Source organism: Pinus tabuliformis, chromosome 4_1 (genome assembly GCF_031772625.1).
Source record: "Pinus tabuliformis cultivar Carrire ecotype Pingquan chromosome 4_1, CPIR1, whole genome shotgun sequence".
Classification (NCBI taxonomy): domain Eukaryota; kingdom Viridiplantae; phylum Streptophyta; class Pinopsida; order Pinales; family Pinaceae; genus Pinus; species Pinus tabuliformis.
This window is the reverse complement of record NC_142303.1, coordinates 427,678,654-427,698,884: the sequence shown is the minus strand read 5'-3', so window position 1 is coordinate 427,698,884 and position 20,231 is coordinate 427,678,654. Positions and strand designations below refer to the sequence as shown.

Sequence of the window (20,231 nt, the reverse complement as noted above, 5' to 3'; positions counted from 1 at the left end):
TCATTATTTTTATCGACCTGTAGGGAAAATTTTTTGGTCTATTTATTGTATGCGCTGATATTGGAGAGATATTACGCTATTTTTGTTTTAGTTCTTCTTGAAATGCAAAGTAAAGTCAAAAGCCAGAATTTAAACAGAAGATTATCAAATTGAGCAGAAAAATAGGGACAGATTGCTTATCCTAGTCTTCAGTTATGATTTGGAGGGTTCACACTACAGCTTCCGCCTTTGTATTGGTCACAGAAAATGTAGCGTTGTTCTTTAGGAACTGATGAGTGACTTTTTACTATTTTTCATAATGTCAGTTGAAACAGTTTCATCCTCTCATGGATCGCTTTTCTCCTGAGTTTTTTATTGTATTAAAAACCATTTTTGTAAAGGTCAAAGAGAGTTCTGAGCGCTGGTGGAGGAGAGAGAACAAAGCTTCATTGTATAGATTTTGACAGAGATTTTAATTAAAAAATGCAGCTCTGACCCCTGAGATTCCTGTGGTATGAGATTTAACATTTGTGTCCTCTTTTGTTTCATATGTAGCCTGTTATGTGTTCATGTCATTTCATGATCGTTTCCATTTGAACAAATGAAGTGTTAAGGTGGAATTCATAATTTATATGCTCTGCCTTTAAGTTTGTTCATATTTAATGTTTTCTTCTGTTTGATAAGGATTCATCTTCTATGCCCTTGTCAGCTCCTCAGCAGTCTTGCCATCCATTTAATCTCAATTTGATGTTAGACTTTCTTGCCTACCTTGCCTCAGGGGATAATCTGTGTTTTTGATTACATTTCTCTGTTCAAGTTGTTCCTTTGCCCTGTGCAGCCCAGAAAAACCCCATCATTTTATTAAAAACCCCTTTTTTTATCAATTTACTAGCCTAAAATCAGTTCTTTTAAAGTCATCTCAGCCTCCTTTGAAAACTTTTTTGCTGAGATAGACTGGAGAGATCCCTCTCCTATCCTCGTAGGGCTAGCTACGAGGCTAAGTGGTTTGATGTTGCCTTGGATTTTGCCTTCCTCAGCCTGAGGCAAATTCAAGCGCTAACAATTGCGACTGGAAACATGATCGCTACAAATCTACTATGCCCCTGCACTAGCTCTGTAACTATGTCTTGAGACTCTGATTGTAACTAGCTATGTACTATCTACACTGAGAAACTGATTGCGCCCAACTACCTATGCACCTCTCTAGTATCTAACTGCAACTAGCTCTGCAATGTCCCTCAAGATCTGACTGCGCCTGTTGAATACTGATCCTCTCACTACTGAATATTGTGGACCCCTATAGCTAATGTAATGATCCATGAGTAAACATTGTCTAATGCTATGCCTCCTCATACCTTACCTGATATTGCAACTCCGAAGAAATTACACTCCTCCATCTGGAGGTATAGCTACTATTAATGAAAACTCCTCCAACTTGAAGGTCAAATCATCTATCTCTATCAAAGTTGGCGTCTTCTCCTGCCGCTTCTTGTACTTCTTTGTTTTTGGACACTTGGTGAAGTAGTGACTAAACTCACCACATCCAAAGCCGTTGACCTTTGATAAGTCCTTTTTCTTCTTCTCACCTCCCTTTGAGTTGACTGGGACCCTTCTCCTTTTTGTTACTAACAAGGGCAAAAATTTCTTCCTCCTCCTCAGCTTTCATTCCTCTATTGTTGTTGTTGATAGTAACTTTGACTAGGTTGACCCTTAGCTCCTGTTGCGTGAAGTCACTCCATAGGCATTCCCAATCTAGTAGCTAATCTCATCCAATGATCCCCTAAACAAAGGTCATTCATTCCTTGGTAAACCCAGTTAGAGCTACTTGCACAAGTTCTTTGTTTTCAGGTTTCTCCCCTACAACTGCAAGCTCATCATGGACATTTTCAACTTTGGTGAGATAGGAGGTCACATTATCATTTTGAATCATTTTACAATTCTTTAATTGATCATAATACATTTTTACCATGTCATCCCACATGTCCTTTATCGTATTCATGTCTACAATATGTGGAACAATATGATCTCAGAACCCATTGTTGAATTTTGATGACTAAAAAAACGTTTCCTGCAATCCCAACCTGATTTTAATTTCACCTTATCACTCCCATTTAGTTAAATTCCCTTTCCCATAAACATACATTCAACATATAGAATTTTGAAAATGAAATTTCCAGATTAAAACACATGGGATTGTCAACACATGCTGAAAATAAATATGTACATAACCAGACCAGCAACACACACAAATTTTTGGTCAACTTAGACCTAGGAAAAACCCCTTCAATCTTCTCCGAGGAAAACTTGTTAGAGAGCTCTTCAAATTTATTTATCTTTCAATTTTAGGAAAAATACATTTGCACAAAAAACAAAACATCAAAATACAACTTAGCTCTTCAGCCCAAAATTCCTTGAAAATCGTGCCCACTTTACCTCAATTTTCGTGCCCACTTGAAGCTGAAATTATGTATTGTATGGATACAACTGCAAAAACTGTATTGTACGAAATTCATACTAACTGTACGGATTTCCGTACCAATGTATGGACTGTACAATTTTTTTTTCAATTTTTTTTGTTTTAAACTTCTCTCAAGTGACGTGCAGCTCACAACATTCAATGTTGTTTGTATTGTACCCTCTGTTGTCTTCTATGCCTTGATTGCCATGCCCAACTTTGTCTTGAAATAACTCCTTCAGCTTGCTGCAGCAAATTTCTCCTTCATAACTTTTCTCCAGCTCTCAGCCTGCTTTCTCCAATCTACTCATGAAGAATGAATGCAGTCTCTCTTTTCTTTTCCCCCTTTTGTTTCTGTAAATGAATTTTGGAAAACCCTAAGATATAATGACTCAGATTCATTTAAATCAAGGGATGAGATTAAATGTTCATTTAATTCTCACTTTCTATTTTTTAACTCACCTATTAAATAAAGTACCCACATTGTATTTTATGTCTAAATTCACTTTTCACTTTATAATTTAGCATTGACTTTACCACTTATAAAGTCACTTTCACTTTATAAAGTCACACTTAGGAAACAAATTATTTTTGATAGTTTTCCCTAGGTAGAGACTAACCCATGGGAAACCACTTGTCTAAGGAACATTAAAAATCAACATTCCCTCTTACCGAGGAAACTGTTTCTCACCACACCCATTTTGTCCCTGAAATGGACATGCTTGCCTCTTAGCAATGAATTTGTGAGAACATCGACCACCTTCTCATCTGTTGATATATACTCCAACTTCACTACCCCTTTCTGAACATAGTCCCTGATGAAATAATATCTGATGTCAATATGTTTTGACCTGTCATGAAATACTGGATTCTCCATGAGTTTAATGTAACTCTGATTATCATAGTGAATAACTGTAGGTCTCAACTCCTGATCAAATATGCCATACAACAACTTGCGAGGCCAAATGGCCTCACAACTAGCCTGACTAGCAGCCATATATCAGCCTCAGAAGAGCTCAAAGCAACTGAATTTTTCTTTTGATTGAACCATGACACAACTGCCGAACCCAACCCGAAGAAACACCCTGAAGTTTTTTTCTTGTTAGAAGCACAGCCTACCCAATCTGAATATGTGTAACCTACCAACCTCACTCCATCTGCTCGCCTATCTGCCAACCTCACTCCATCTGCCCGCCTATAGTCCAGACCATAATCAACAGTCCCCTACACGTAGCGAAGAATGTGCTTTGTAGCTACCTAGTGCACCTTCCTGGGCTCAACCATGAATTGTTTAAGTGTGTTCACTACAAAGCATATATCTGGCCTAGTGTTGACCAAATATATCAAGAACCTAATAAGCTTTCTATACAATGCGGGACCCACCAAACTAGAATATGAAGCATGAAGCTTCTTCCAGTTGGTGATCATAGGTGTAGACGTGAGTCTATAGTCTACCATGTGAAATCTGCTCAACACATCCACAACATACTGCCCCTGCCCCAGAAAGATATGCCCCTCCTCCTGTGACACCTCAAGCCCCAAAAAGTAATGCATCAACCGAATGTCCTTCATCTCGAACTCCATAGCAAGATCCTCCTTACAACCACTAATCAGTCTCTCTACCCCAGTAATGAAAAAGTCATCAACATACAACAAAATAATGAGTGGATCATCCTCTACAACAATGTAGTATAGCTTCAGATCTGCATCACTCTTCGTGAAACCCATATGCTACAAGTAAGTATGAATCCTTGAATACCAAGCTCTCATAGCTTGCTTAAGTCTGTAGAATGCTCGCCTTAACCGACATACATGGGTCTCCCACCCAAGTACCTCAAATCCCTGTGGCTACTCAACATACACCTCCTCCTCTATAACTCCGTTCAGAAATGTGGTGTTCACATCCATCTGATGGATCTGCCAACCCATTTTTGCAGCAATAGAAATAAGGGACTGGCTAGAAGTGTACCGAGCTACAGGAGCAAAGGTCTTATCATAGTCAACTCCCTCTATCTGTGAGAACCCTCTAGCCACAAACCTCGCCTTGAACTTCTCAACGCTGCGATACACTGCTTGATCTTGTAGAGCCACCTGGAAGTCACAACTGACTTGCCCTCAGGCCTAGGCACCACTTCCCAGATATTGTTCTTAATGATAGAGGCATACTCCTCCACCATAGCCTCTCTTCATACCTCCTGCCTGGCAGCCTCCTCATAGCTAGTAGGCTCAGAGTCAACAATGCTGGTAGCCTTGGCTACATAACTACAAAACCGCTCAGGTGGCACACTCTCCATGTTCACCTTCTTCGGAGGACCAATGGACTTCGCTTCCTTCAAGGTGTCTTGAAGCCACTTGGGCCTCCTCTTCCCTGAAGAAGCCTCCCCATAGGGAACCTCATCCTCTACCCCAAAGTTTGGTGAACCTGAAGGTCTGCCAACTGACCCTGGTGTGCCTGTACCAGCACCTGTCCTTGAAGAACCTGCACTGGCACCTGTGCCTGTGTCAGCTAAATTGCCATGTGAACTTTGTACCAGTGGACTCCCTAAAGAAGTGCTCGGTTAACTTGCCATTGGTGCCCCAGATGTCACTGACACTGAAGTACCTCCTGTACTAGTCAATCCAGAACCCTGAGGTCCTGCTCCCTGTACCTGACCTCCCTGTTGAGGAGAAGTTTGTGACTCTCTCTCATCATAATCTCGTGATATTTGATAGGCCCTCTCCTCCTCGAACTTCACATCCCTCCTAATCACCACTCTCCGTTTAGAAGGAATGAAGATCCAATAGGCCTTCGAAGTCTCGTTGTAACCCATAAAGATACCCTTCTTTGCCATGGGTTCCAGCTTTGTCATCTACTCCTTGGGAATATAGGAATATGTGAGACATCCAAAGATACGAAGATGTGCCACATGAGGCTTCTCTCCAGTGAAAGCCTCCTCCAGAGTCATATTCCCTAATACTCTGTGAGGACTCATGTTCTGAAGATAAACAACAGTATTGCAGGCCTCATCCCACAAAAACAAACACAACCCCTGATCATGAATCATCGCTCTATCAGCCCCAACAATAGCTCTATTCTTCCTTTCAGACACCCCATTATGCTGGGGGTTGTAAGGAACCGTGAACTCTCTCCTAATGCCCTCCTATTAATAGAAGTTAGAAAACCCACCATTGGTGTACTCACCACCATTGTCTTACCTCAAGACTTGAATCTTCCTACCTGCCTGCTTTTCCACAAGAGATTTGAAATATTTAAAGTGACTGAAGACCTCACCCTTGGTTTTCAAGAAATATATCCAAGTCCTCCTAGAGTAGTCATCAATGAATATAACATAATATTCATAACCACCCAAAGGCGCATGAGACATACAACCACTAACATCAGTATGAATCAAGTCTAGTCTACCTATAGATCTGTTGTCGCTCGCTAGGAATGGGAACTTGGTGTACTTGCCCAAAGAACACCCTCTACAGACCTAATAATGCTCGACACTGAAATCAAGAACTCCAGTAGTGATCTCCCTCAGTACTCTCAAAGCTCCATGATGCATATGTGCCATCCTCTAGTGCCATAACTTGCACAAGTCTCTATTGCTAGTGGTACTCGTGTGAGTGCTACCAGATGTGCTACCCACCAATGCTCCTGCCAACTGAAAACTAAACCTGTATATTTTCCTAGAGCGGACTCCAATCACTTTGGCCAAAGTGATGGAAGCTCCCTTGGGATGCATCAATACCTGCCCTCCTGAGAAAGTGACGTCAAACCCCTTCTCCTCCATAGCAGACATTGAAATCAAGTTCTTCTTCATCCCCGGAACATACAAAACATCCATGACCCCTAAAGGAGGCAAAGACTCCCTCTCAAAGGTCACAGTCCCCACACCAACATCTCTCACAGTGCAGTCATCTCCTAGTACAATCTCAATATCAAGTGCCCTCTCTGCAAGCTCCAAAAATAACTCCTGTGCACCTGTCATATGGCGGGAAGCCCCACTGTCTATGTACCACACATCGGATGATGTACTCCTACTAAATGTGGAAGTAATAAATGCAAAGTCCTGGTCAAACTGTGAAGCAAACTGCTCCACTCTGTTGAAGTTGCAGTACCCTTCTTCCCTTTGTTCTTCCTCTCAAGACGCGTAGCAGCATAGTGTCCCATCTTCTGACATGCCCAACATTTGATTTTGGATATATTCGTATCTTTCTTCTTCTTCTTCTTCTTCTTTCCCATAGCCCCATCTGATAAGGCCCCTTTCTTGGCATTCCCTTTCTTCTTCCCCCTGGCTGTCAAGGCTACATCCTTCTCATCTGCTATCTTCACCCCACCACTGCCAATCTTCCGTATCTCATGTTGCACACAATCATCCCAGAATCTTTCCCAATTGGGAAGATTCTCCCTAGAGGTAAAAACATCTCCAAAGACCTCCCAAGACTTAGGAAGTCCCGCGATAGCTATCCTGACTAATTCTGTGGGTGCAACTGCCTCACCAATAACAATCAAATCATCACTAACCTGTTTGACCCTGCCAGGACAATGAACTACACTTTCAGCCTTTCTCATCCTAATGTTCTTCAATTGTTCTTTGAGTACCATCTTCCTGCTCCCATTAGTACTCTGATAGAGAGTGGTTAGAGCTGTCCACATCTGATATGCATGTGTGTCCTCTCACCTAAGGAACCACATGATCCTTTAGACTGTCCATCAAAATCATTTTTTCCTTTGCATTACTTTTTGTGAATTCAACAAGTTCATCTGCTATAGTAGTTGGTACAACCACTTGCCGCACCGTGTCGCAAACTACTGCCTCCTCAAACACTGTCTGAATTATGTCCTTCCAAACAACATAGTTGGATATCTCATCCAGTGAGTTCTCTATCCTTAAGAACATGGCCATGACTACTATCCAGATTTTACAAAACCAAGAAAATGGAGAAATGAACTTTCCAGCACACCTTGTTGTCTCAAAAGTTTAGTTTATGTGAATTTCACTTTGCTGTCCCAAAATATCAGTTTGTTGTCCAAACCACTATTTGCTATCCCAAACTAATATTTTTTGTTCAAACTGCAATTTTCACCCTGTACCTCTGATACCATGTTGAAATCTGGTGACTAAAAGAAAAGTTTCCTGCAATCCCAATCCGATTTTAATTTCACCTTATCACTCCCATTCAATTAAATTTCCTTTCCCATAAACATACATTCAACATATAGAATTTTGGAAATGAAATTTTCAGATTAAAACACATGGTACTGCCAACACATGCTGAAAATAAATATGGACATAACTAGACCAGCAACACACGTAAAAATACACAGATTTTTGGTCAACTTAGACCCAGGCAAAACCCCTTCAATCTTCTCTGGGGAAAACCTGTTAGAGAGCTCTTCAAATTTATTTATCTTTCAAGTTCAGGAAAAATACATTTATAGACAAAACAAAATAGCAAAATACAACTTATCTCTTTAGCCCAAACCTCCTTGAAAATTGTGCCCACTTTGCCTCGATTTCTGTGCCCACTTGAAGCTGAAAATATGTATTGTACGGATACGATTGTATGAATTTCCGTACCATTGTACATTTCTTTTCAATTTGTTTTTTCAAAAACTTCTCTCGAAGAGCATGCAACTCACAACATTCAATGTTGTTCGTACTGTACCTTCTATTGTCTTCTATGCCTTGATTTCCGTGTGCAACTTTTCCCATAAATTACTCCTTCAACTCGCTGCAACAAATTTATCCTTCAGAACTTTTCTCTAGCTCTCAACTTCCTTTCTCCAATCTGTTCATGAAGAATGAATGCAGTCTCTCTTTTCTTTTCCCCCTTTTGTTTCCCTAAATGACTTTTGGGCAACTCTAAGATCTAATGGCTCAAATTCATTTAGATCAAGGGATGAAAATAAATGTGCATTTAATTCTCACTTTTTATTTTCTAACTCGCCCATTAAATAAAGTACCCACATTGTACTTTATGTCTAAAGTCACTTTTCACTTTATAATTTAACATTGAATTTACCACTTTAAAGTCACTTTCACTTTATAAAGTCACAGTTAGGAAAAAAAATATTTTGGACACTTTTTCCTAGGTAGAGACTAACCCATGGGAAACCACTTGTCCAAGGTACATTAAAAATCAACACCCATCTAAGACCATCATCGTTGTCTTCGCCATAAATGTTGTAGATTTGTTGGCTCTGCCATGACATGTGTCACAAACTCCTTCAAACCATGCTCATCTAACAAAAACTACATCTTGGTGTTCTAGAAGCCAAAATTAGAGGCTTCGTTAAGTTTGTCATAATCCCTAAGTCCTGCTAAAGTCATCTCGCAAAACTCAAATAAACTAGAGATTGTATCTGGAAATATCCTTCTCCTCCCTGCTTGGCATTCCTTCTGCTACTTGCACTCCCTCTAGAATGCGCAGATTTTCCTCCGGAAATCCTTCCCCAACTAATGTATTTCTTTCAAATGCTCATTGTGACTACTCGCTCAGCCTTCTGGATATCCTTCTTTGGGAGCTGGCACATGAACTACAACCTTTGCAACTCGAATTAGCTATTTAGGCAAACTCGCACTGGAAAATTAATTTTCCTGGTTCAACTTGCTCCTACTGGAAACCTTAGATCTCCTCCTAGAAATTGGAAACCCTCTAATAAAAACTAGAAATCTCCTATGTGCTTTTCCCTTCCTACCCAACACAAAGTTGCAACTGTAACCCTCGCTGCAAAACTTCTATGCCAAGATCTGCTATGCGAATCAACTGATATGCTTTCTGAAACCACTTTCCGGCAACCACATTTCCTGAAAATTCTGCTTTTTTGTAAATCAAACTTTTCCTGCACCCTACCTCTGGAAATCAATTTTTGCCCAATAATCCGCACTCGAGGCTTGGCTTGCACAGATCAAAAATCTGTGCTTCAGATCTCCCTTTGAAACTGCACGATCTACTGATCTTTCACCTCTAAGACTTATAGATCTGAACAACAAGGCTTTGATACCATGTGAAATTTCCTTAAAATTGCAGCAACTAGAATTTATTCTCCTAACTGATTAGCAATTTAATTGTTTACGACAATTAATGAATAAATCACACTGCAATTCTTCACAATAAAAATACATGTCATAAAAGTGAAATCAAGAACTAAGAAATAGATGTACACATAAAAACCGACATAATACTTTTAGACTAAAAAGTCCTCAAAAAAATCCCTAAGGGAAAACTAGTGCAGTAGGTGAGGGTTTATTTTATTATGTAGCAAAACAAAGAATTACAATTGTTGGCTTCACTGACTCAGCTCCAAAAAATAATCTCAATTGGGAAAAAATATATTTCCTTCTCCAACTCAATTTGTTCCTCACTAGGCAACTTGCACTTCCTTGACAATTCACACAGGAATACAGGGAGCATGCACTGTTGCCTCTAGATAAATCGATCTTCCCTGGAAAACCTTCCAGGTGAGTTGTTATGCCTCTTTCTACCTCTAGAAACAATTCACTAGGCCTCCCGGTGCTAGATTTGGGCACTAGCAGTTGAATCAAACCTCTCTGGGCAACTCACATTATAGAACTCAACCTCTCTACTAGAAATTTCAACCTCCCTTCCTTGACTCTAAAAAATGGAGAAACACTAGAGAATTTCTCTAGAAATTCTCCTTGTTGCAAACCCTCGTTACTCTTGTTCTTTGGCTTGAACTTCTCCCTTGTTGAATCACTACAACTGGGTAGTTCGATCTGTCTCAGCTAACTCACTCTCCCTCTTGTGTTTTTTCCATCCCATCAACTTGCTCTTATAATCTCTTGCTACAGCATCAACGACCAAGATCTAATCACGATCAATGGCTAAGATAATCTTAGACTTGATCCAATTCATTTTCTGAAAGTCCAAAGCACAAGTCGATCTCCTCAATTAATTTCCATTAATTAATCAATTTTCACAAGTTAAATTTAGACATTTTTTAAATTACTGATCAAATATTTAATTGAGTGGTCTCTAAGTGTTTTCTCCCAAAACCTTTTATGGGTTTTGGAGATCTCGTGTTCCTTAGCCTCTTAGACACAAATCAAGGCTAGAACACATGTCCAATGCTACCAAAAATCTAATAGCTTGCAATTGAATTTCAACACCCATCTCTAATAGTACACTTTTTGGACCAAGAAAATACATTGAATTCATTTTGTCATTGCTACCTTAGGAAGTTCCTCTATCATGTGCAACCATATGAAATGAGAGTCTAATAGCTTTCTTATCCTTGTATTAGGCTTTGTTAAGTATATATACATGTGGAAGCTCTTACATATTCTAATTGTTTTGAATGTAATGCCCTTACATTTATATCCCAAAGGTTTTCCATATATTGTTTTGTAAACATTTATGCTAAGTATTAAAATCAAGATGAACCATGTTGATTTTTTTATTATTTGAAATCTTTGATATTTTTTAGGAATAACTAGATTAATGGTAAGCAATTTTACAACAAAATAGATTATTTGGTAAACATTTTCTCTCTAAAATTAATGATTCTTATAAAGATATTCACATTGAACCAATTAATTTATAGTTTTTCTTCAAAGTTAAGTCAAACTCATTACCAATTGATTTGAAACCATGAATGCCATCATTACAATGTTACCTATTTCTTTCTTCTAGTGTCTTGACTTCGTCAAATTGGTTTGTTTATACTTTACAATCTATGTAAAAGATGATTTCTTTAAATGTTAGTCATTGATCCACATATATAACTAATTGCAACTTTATTTTTAATTAAGATGTATTAATCTTCCTTAGCCATTTTGACCTTTAAGCATATTGTTTATTGGATAATCAGCATAGTGCCAACAAGGTATTATTTAGCATGCCTTTAAAGAGTATTATGGAATAGCTACAACACATTCAATCTCAAGATTCAAATTCCCTTTATAACCTTGCATCTTAAGATGGAATAAAACTTAAGCAATATAAAGGGAATTCATATAAGAGCCATAACATATGGGAAACCTCAACTCCTTCAAAGTTATATTTATTATCATGAAGGCCAACAAAATAATAGGTCCATCTTTTTGAAATCTAAAACAAAATTAATTAGACATTGAAAACTAGCTAATACAACTTAAGGCTTTTTGATATATCATAGATTGTAGTCAAACAAGGACTTCAATATTACATCATCCACTAACATGTTTATAACTTTCCTTCAAGGGTGTTGATGGTCTATGCATGGCTATTGCTACAAGGAACTCTATTGCTACAAGGAACTCCCTTGACAATGAGGGGGTAGATCTATGAACAAAATTGTTTTAAAATATCCCATGCCTAATAGTACTTGCAATGTTGGAGCCCACTTGCTATGAAGCTTGTTTGGAACTAACATTGATTAAACAAAGAAAATTAATTTCATATTCTATCAAATTGTCCAAAATATGGCCTTTCAGGACAATAGCATTAAGAGTCTTGACATGCTTGAACCTCCACATCCTTTCATTTATAGTTGCATGCATGAATTTTCAAGCATATAAAATTTGGCATACTAGAGTTCCTCGGAAAGCTTCCATAAGCTAAATTTATTTAGTGATTACAACCATTAAAAAATATGCTCAATATCATCCCTTACTCCATGTAAAACTACTTTTCTATGATCCCTCCATCTTTGGGTCACATCTTGATAGCGAAAATATTTATGTGCTACTCTCTAATGAGTTGCTCTTTTGTAGGGCCTAGCATGCTTGTACTAGATTGAATCATAGTTTGTGTATGAGTTTTCCATATATATCTTCATAATATTCACTGTAAGTAAGGTTATAAAATGATTCTTCTTGGTGTAGGGGTCACTTTGAGCATTTGTTTCCATTCATATTCCCCATGAAAGACATCTAGCACCACGTGCCCTTTAGTCAAATAAAGAATGTGGCATGGTCAATACATGCTTCACTAGCTCCTAAGAAATTAAATAGTTGTGTATATACTAGTTTTGTAATAAGGCCCTCAGTTGTTTAATCCTAAGCTTGCTCTTTGAATGATCATTATCTATTACTTGACATTTATCCTCCCATATATCTAAGCCTTTGTTCTTCCTAAGTAGAGGAACAATTTTGTTCCATTAATCATAAAGGGATTTCCAAGATGTGGTCTTGTTGCACTCTGAGTGACCAACAACACACCATTTGTATCTACATCACTAAGATAAATTTTGTTGCAGATGAAGTTATTTTCATACTTGATGCTTAGAGTTAAGAAAGTCTCACATCCATTCGGTTTCTTTTACCTCGGAAAGAAGCAATAGGTACCTAACATCTAGAGCAACATGACATATAGGAGCACACAATGTATTCCAATTAACTAGCTTGAATTTATGACCGTGTTGAGGCCGGAGTGTTTGGTTGTAGCCCTTACTAACCTAGTCTTCATTGTCTTCGGAGAAAACAACATAGCACTTCCATAATGATTATGTGCTAAGTGCGAATTTGATCATTACTATACAACCTATCAAGTTAAGGTGTTTGAAAGAGCAAGTGTCAAGGGCTCTATTTTTTCAAAATGAATCCAAACAACTAATCTAGCCTATTGAAGCCATATGGGAATTCTCAACTATTGCATCCTTCTAAATAAAACAAAGACCTAAAATGGTGCATTAGTGTTGACCATAGGGGTAAGGGGTTCAAGTAGATTAAAAAATTCAGATCTTTGGAAACTGAGATTTACTCGAAAAAAAAATAAAAAATAAAAAATGAAGAAATCTTAAAATAGTTTGATTCCTATATTGACAATCATCCCACAAGAAAGGTAACATCATTGGAGTCTTGCCTTTTGGAGACGTATGAACATGCCTTTTGGAGACATGTCAACATACTAGAAAAATACCTGAAATGCCTTGAATTGCCATAAATATACAAGTGCCCAAGCAGCCAACTAAGTTGAGGAGCCATTAAATAGGACTTAGTGGTTTATTATATACAAAATTCTCTTCATCCAATGCCAAGTCCCAATGGAACATTAAAATTCAAATGTCTTTTACAACTATGCATCTCAACAATTAGAAAAGAAAGAAAGAAGAGGCTACAGAAAGCCTATGCGGCAGATTGCTTTATCATCTGAGTCCTGTATTCAACCCTTTCCCTGTGAAGCCTCACAATCAACGCTCTCAACTTCTCAACAGACCCATCATTGAATAAATTATCCCAAGAGCTAGCTGCCAATGCTTTTCTGTTTCCACTTTTTTAGAAGAGAAAAAAATACATACTCTTTCTTCCCACACTTCTTTTGGTCTTTTCCAGTGCCCTATTTCACAACAGAGTTGATGAGAATTAGTCTTTAACTGAGCAATAAGAATTTTGGGTCTCCAAGAAATATTGGCTCCTATGTAAGCTTTTTTGTTGATCATTATGAGTAGGATTATACCAAGTCCCAATGCAACCTTGAATTCAAATGTCTTTACACCCAAGCATCTGAACAATTAGATTTCATTGCGTGCATCTGAACAATTAGATTTCATTGCGTGAATAGTGGCCCGATAACTTTTCACTTATGCCATAGCTTGCTTTTTGATAAGCTCCATTGAGTGGAAATGAATCGGGAATTATTTGCATCGCACTAGTGTTGTACCCGAGGTTATTATGACACTTCCTCTTTATTGGGATTTGGAAGTGCAAGTAACAGCGGTTCTTTGTATTCCCATTCCCATAGCACTTATGAACTAATTTCCAGCTCATTAGCAGGTTTACTCTACAGCTACACAGAGCGAAGAGTAAGGACTCGGCACTTATTTGACAGTTTATTGGTCCACTCTATCACAAATCTATCAGCACTACAGGTTAAAATGCTTCAAGTCACAGCACTTCTTTTATAACTGGTTGGCTTACTGTATGCCAAAACAATCAATCTCTTTTTGATCTGATGTTAATATGTCCCACCTCAGTACACTGTTTGATTCTGGCTGTACATACACAGTGTTGATAGGTCTTGGTGAAATCTGTAACATTTAGATGCCAGACAGTCTTGGATAGTCATGGAGATATAGTTTACTGTGAAGAATCATTTGCTGTTTGTAAATGTAAAAATCTGAAAAGTATTATGCAGCAATATAAATTGTACGTATTTGATTCTTTGAATAACAAAAAGGTAACAATTACAGTGAAAAAAAAAAATAGTGGTGCTTTGTACTGGAAGTGAAATAACTACTCGTTAATAAACGATGTACTCATCAACATATAAGTGCCTTTTTATCGAACCATCCAGCTTTAAATTTAAAATCATCGCTAACCACTATCATTATGTTATCTACAAATACAACCCTTGGAATAGATAGTATCATTTATCATCATTCTCATGATATATATTTTCATGGCGCAGTTATTTTCACATCGCCCAATTAATATAAAATTTCATGGGGAATCTTCACATGTGATTTCCTTCCCTTAATTTCCATCTTTGAGGCTTTTACCAAAATGACGACTGAATTGCCTCGTTCTTTCCTTCGGATAGTTGGATTGCACACATTTCAAGAGTGTCCTCGTTAGTTTGAATTGAACACATTTCAAGATTTTTCTCTCACAAAATGTTGATTAGCTTCACAGAAGCTCTCATTTTCCAGTTTCTTTGCATCTTGGCTTAAAACAAAACACTCTGCAGTACTCTCTCTTCAGAGACTGGTAAGCACTAACATTAATCATGTACTGCAACCTCGTAAGATTCTTCATCTCTACTAAAAGGTAGAAATTTTTATAAATGCTTTTGAGAAACCCTTCCAGCTTTTCCACGGGGATAGCTCTCCATTGTCTTTATGCATGATAGGATTGTGTGTGAGAATGTTTTTACTTTTAAATAGGGACGCTGATAATTATTTAAGTTAAAAGCAGCAACTCAATGATTGTCATTCCCATGATGCAAAGACAACGATTAAACAATATCATTGAAAGGATGCATTTGCCAAAACATAAAATTAGATCACATTCACCATTAACTGATACTCTTGGAAATTGAAATTTATTTTGTCTAGATAACTGAGATTGTATTCTGTCTTTTAGAGAATCCTCTAAAGCAAAATGGTAGCGTGTCTCCCATACAAAGAATCCACAAGTTATTAGTGTCCCCCACGATTTGCTGAAAATATTTTTGTCCGTCTTGTAACTACCACAAAGTTTATAGACCACATTCGACTTGAACAGATATGACTTTTTCGTTATTCTCTTTTAACCCCTTGGTTGTGGAGGCTAAAAAGATTGTCCATGAATATGAAAATAATTACATCTAAGAAGCAGTTTCTAAGCACTTTAAGTATCCTTTATATAACAAGATACCCAGTTTCAGTAACTTAAATGGTATTCTACATTTTTTATTAAAGAGATGGACCAATAAGCGGCATCTTGATTTACAATTCAATAATATTTACAATTTAATAACTCCTCGATTCAATGATGTTTACAATGTAAATTCCATTCAAGACTAAAATTCATGACCTGGCATGCACTCGGCGTTGGATTTTCAGGTAACCAAATTTCCCAGCTCCTGGAGAAGAACCTTCAAATATGAAAGGTAAGTGGCCTGTCGCAGCCTTGTATCGTTGCTGAATCTGCACATTTTAAAAAATAATGACAATGATTAAATTGCCCTACATGTAACGTAAATATCTTGTCTCTGTTTGAACATTGAAAATAATCAAGTTACCTCAATAATTTCTTCACTACTTTGAATACAGTTTCGACCAAGCACACAAACTGTCCCACCTGAACCTCCCCCCGTAATTTTTGCACCAAACAGAGTACCTTTTCTTTCATCGGAACCATTCTTTTTCCGATGCTGCAGTTGTTGAACAAGAGTTACAAGTCGATCTGTGCCATCCGAACCAAGACCACATCTGGAGTAGCTATAGTGTGACTGAAGCATAACACCACAGTTTCATCAGTTAGATAAAATGTAACTTTCTGAGATTAAAGTGACCACATAGTTCTTATATTTTCTCCCATGAAATATTTCTTTATACAGATAATAATTGTCAATGAGATAGCTTTGACAGTAGGTGAATTCTGCATCAAGAACCCAGCTGTATCCAACAAAAGTGTGTGTGTGTATATATATATATATATATATATATATATATATATATATATATATATGAGAGAGAGAGAGAGAGAGAGAGTGCCCAAGTGGTTAGCTCAACCAGTTGTTGCCAATGTTGCTGGGCATTTTGCTAGTTCCATGCCAGCAGGTGCTCGGTTTGACTCCCCCTGGGTAAGGCACACTAGTATAGACTCTAGAGTCTACAGTGATGGGCTTACCAGGGATGCCATCCAAGAATGTGGGAAGGCATCCCTTGGATTTCCCCAAAAGGTTTTCCTTCAAAATTATATATATATATATATATATAGAGAGAGAGAGAGAGAGAGAGAGAGAGAGACCTGATATAAAAGTTCTCCTAGTGCAGAAAGCTGCTCATCCGTTGAAGCTGCTGTTAACAGCACTGCAAATGCCTGAAAAGTGAAAAGCCACAAGATATTACAACGATAATTTGATGGCTAATAATTCAGAATGTTCATAGATAAAATGGTAAACAACTTCTGGTAATTGTTCCTGTGCTAAGATGATTAACAGGAAGAGCTCCAATAGTTCGGTCAGTAGACCAGAGGATTGAAATCCTCATCCCACCAGTTCCAATCTGGTTCCTGGCAAGCAGACTCGCCTATACTGATGATATGCAATTGATTTAGTCTATGATGGTTAGTATAATTCAGAGTCAGTGCGAAAAAAGTCAGGAAAAATTTGGGATTAAATCCCAAATTTGCAATCTTTTTGGCTGGCCAATTAAATCAGCCGACTTTTTGCCGATTTTTCCACTCCCGAAAAAATTGGGATTAAATCGTAAAAGTCCCGATTTAATCGGGAGTCGACCCAAAAAGTCGCCGACACTTCCCAGGCCGCGGATAAGAGGCAGAAAAGTGGAAATAAATCATCATTTTTTGCTGTTTTTGCTCCCATTCGTCCATGGAGAGAGTTGTTTGCCATTGCCCAAGAGAAAGAGATCTGCTAATTTTGTGGTGGGGATTTGGAGATCTGTCCACTGCTCAAACTGAAAGATTCAAAGTGCCGATTTGCTGCTGCCAGGGATGTATTTTAATTTATCTCTTAGTCTTTGTTACACAATTGGATTCTTAAATCTTTCTATAATTCTGTTGGTTTGTTTTTATCTTATTTTTGCTTAGAATTTTGAATCAAAACATTGTTTAGAATCTAGATTGAAGCAAAACTTCAACTTTCAAGAATCAAATGACAAAAATTCAAACCCTCGTTTAGTGAATTTGAGTGTGTTCAAGTGAGTGAGAAGAGACATTTAAAATTTAAAATCAACAATTACATTTTTGTTTGCTTCTTTATGTGATGGGAATTTTTTTTATTTTTTTCAATTTTCTTTTGTGCCCGGTTCAAATTCAAGTTCACAGTTTCAAACAAAATGCCAAGGCTTTGGAACCTATGTGGGAATTTAGTGAACCTGATACTATACCCGAATTTGGGGGAATAGAATGTATTTGACTTTCAAGTTGTGTGGCAAGCATATATCAAGGGGTATCAACAGATTTAAATTCCATTTGGGGTAAATTCCGGGGCAAAATGTAGACCTTTGCCCAAATCCATCTCCAAAAATCATCGGGCAGGCCGTTAAATCATTGATGGATAAAGAGGAGTGCAAAGACACCAGGGAAACACTAAAAATCCAACTTGTAGGGGCCTCAAGAGTGGGGGGAAGCGAGATTGGTTTTTTAGCATCACCTTCCACATCCACATGTCCCAACCCCTCAACTTTCTCAATTTTTTTGTTCCTAGAACCACAACTGGTGCACAACCTGACATCAAATCGACACTTCAAAAAATGGAAACACAGGAGCTGACAGGTTGGTCAGTAAGTGTCTTCTATGGAGTAATGTTCCTTTCAACATTGCCAAGATAAACCCATTTTACCAACCTATGTTTTATGTTGTTGCCGTCGTTGGCTCAGGGTACAAAGCCCCTATCTTTGCAGAATTCAGAGGGTCTCTTCTTCAAGATGAAAACACTGATTACACTTCTAGAATGGAGGAGTTTAGGGCATCATGGGAACACACTGGATGCACAGTCATATCAGATGGTTGGACTTACCAGAAGGGTAAGACCCTTCTTAACTTCTTGGTTAATTGTCCCAAGGGGAAAATCTTTATGAAATATATTGATGCATTTGCACACATTAAAGATGCACATTTATTGTGTGAGTTGTTGGACATCTTCATGTAGGCCCAAGAAATGTTGTCTAAATCATAACAGACAACGCTACAAATATGTTGCAGTTGGCAAGTTGCTTATGGAGAGGTATCCTAACTTGTTTTGGACACCTTGTGTTGCTCATTGTATTGACTTGATGTTGGGGGATATAGGTAAGATTCCTCTTGTGAGCGATATTGTTGAATCATCTAGGAGCATAACAAAATTTATATATAATCATGCATTTGTGCTTAGCTTGATGAGAAGATTCACCAACAACAAAGAGTTGGCGTGCCCTGCCATTACACGATTCGCCACTACTTTCATATCTCTTCAATCTCTGTTGAATTCTATGTGGGATGTGAAGAGCATGTTTCTTTCACAGGATTGGTGTGCTTTATCTATTAGCTGCAAACCAGAGGGAGAGGGCATATGCAAAGTAGTTTCATATGATCAGAGCTTTTGGGCAAAAGTAGAGTGTTGATTTTGGGTAGCATCAGATGTGCTCTAGCCATGACATTTGGTGGAGAGGCTAAGGCACATGAGATCTCCAAGACTTGGAAATCGTTTGGAAAAATTCCACCCAGATGAAGAGATATTAAAATAATTAATATTTTTAATGAGTTTCTAAATCTAAACTTAGGAAAATAAAAATATTAATGTCTATTAATATACAATGGGTGAGAAAGTTCTAAGTGACGAGGATCAAGCCAGTTCTACTCTTAGCCATTGATTAGGGACTTAATTTCGGCTGTTGAATCATCAACAGGAAAAGAATAAGAAGAGGCTTGAGGGTCAGTTGGACACACACCAAGAGAGATCTAGAATTCTATTTTTTGGGGCGAGGTTTGTTGAGGAAATCGAGTTAGTGATCAGTTGGAGTGAGGAGCAGTTCAACAAGGGATTTCGATCCAAGGTTGAAGAATACATAGCAGAGAGGCAATGAAGTGCCGAAAGAGGCAGCACAGGCCCAAGAAGGGTTGACGCAGAGGCTAGAGAAGCTGATCAGCAGATCCTAAGCCGGGAGAGGGTGACGCAGTTCTAGAGAGGGTGGCGCAGTTCCAGAGCAGTGCTTGGAGCAGCGTTCACTGTCCAGCACAAGTAATAGTCAGAGTCACCGTGGGATTGATCATCCGATTGCTAATTTGCCAGAATATCTGTCTCCAGGGATATGTACTACTGCCAAGGATATTCTCTGAAGGGTGAGCCATTTCTGGCACCCTAGTTGTATTCAGAAATCTCCTTAATAATACAAACGCTCTATATGCTGCATTGGTTTTCTCGCATTGGGTTTTTCTGGGGACAATTGTCCAAAAATAACGGTGTCCCTTCTGTTATTATTTATGTTTACTTCAGTGTATGATCTGTATATCTGTGAAGGCTGCATTTGTGTTTACTTCAATATTTTTGTAATTAAATAACTTGTTAATGTAAAGAACAAGTAGGAGATAGTAAACTAGGAATTGCAGTAGGGGTTTCTGATGTGTTTGATTCAGAAATTTTCACATGGTATTAGAGGGATTGCAGGTCATAGGCGACTGAAGGCATCAACCGGGAAATCTGAGAGTTTGCAACAAAGAAG

The 20,231-nt window shown here is 38.1% G+C and overlaps 1 protein-coding gene across 1 annotated transcript in view; it reads right to left on the bottom strand.

Moving 5' to 3' along the window:
* Positions 1-15,387: 15,387 nt before the first annotated feature.
* Positions 15,388-20,231, bottom strand: part of LOC149176121 (L-arabinokinase-like) — a 474,339-nt gene continuing 469,495 nt past the window's right edge. The window contains exons 27-29 of the mRNA XM_089419887.1: positions 16,819-16,890; positions 16,088-16,297; positions 15,388-15,992 (exon numbers count right to left, since the gene is read on the bottom strand). Coding sequence (XP_089276013.1) covers positions 15,873-15,992; positions 16,088-16,297; positions 16,819-16,890 — 402 coding nt within the window. The 3' untranslated portion in view covers positions 15,388-15,872. The remainder of the gene's footprint in view (positions 15,993-16,087; positions 16,298-16,818; positions 16,891-20,231) is intronic.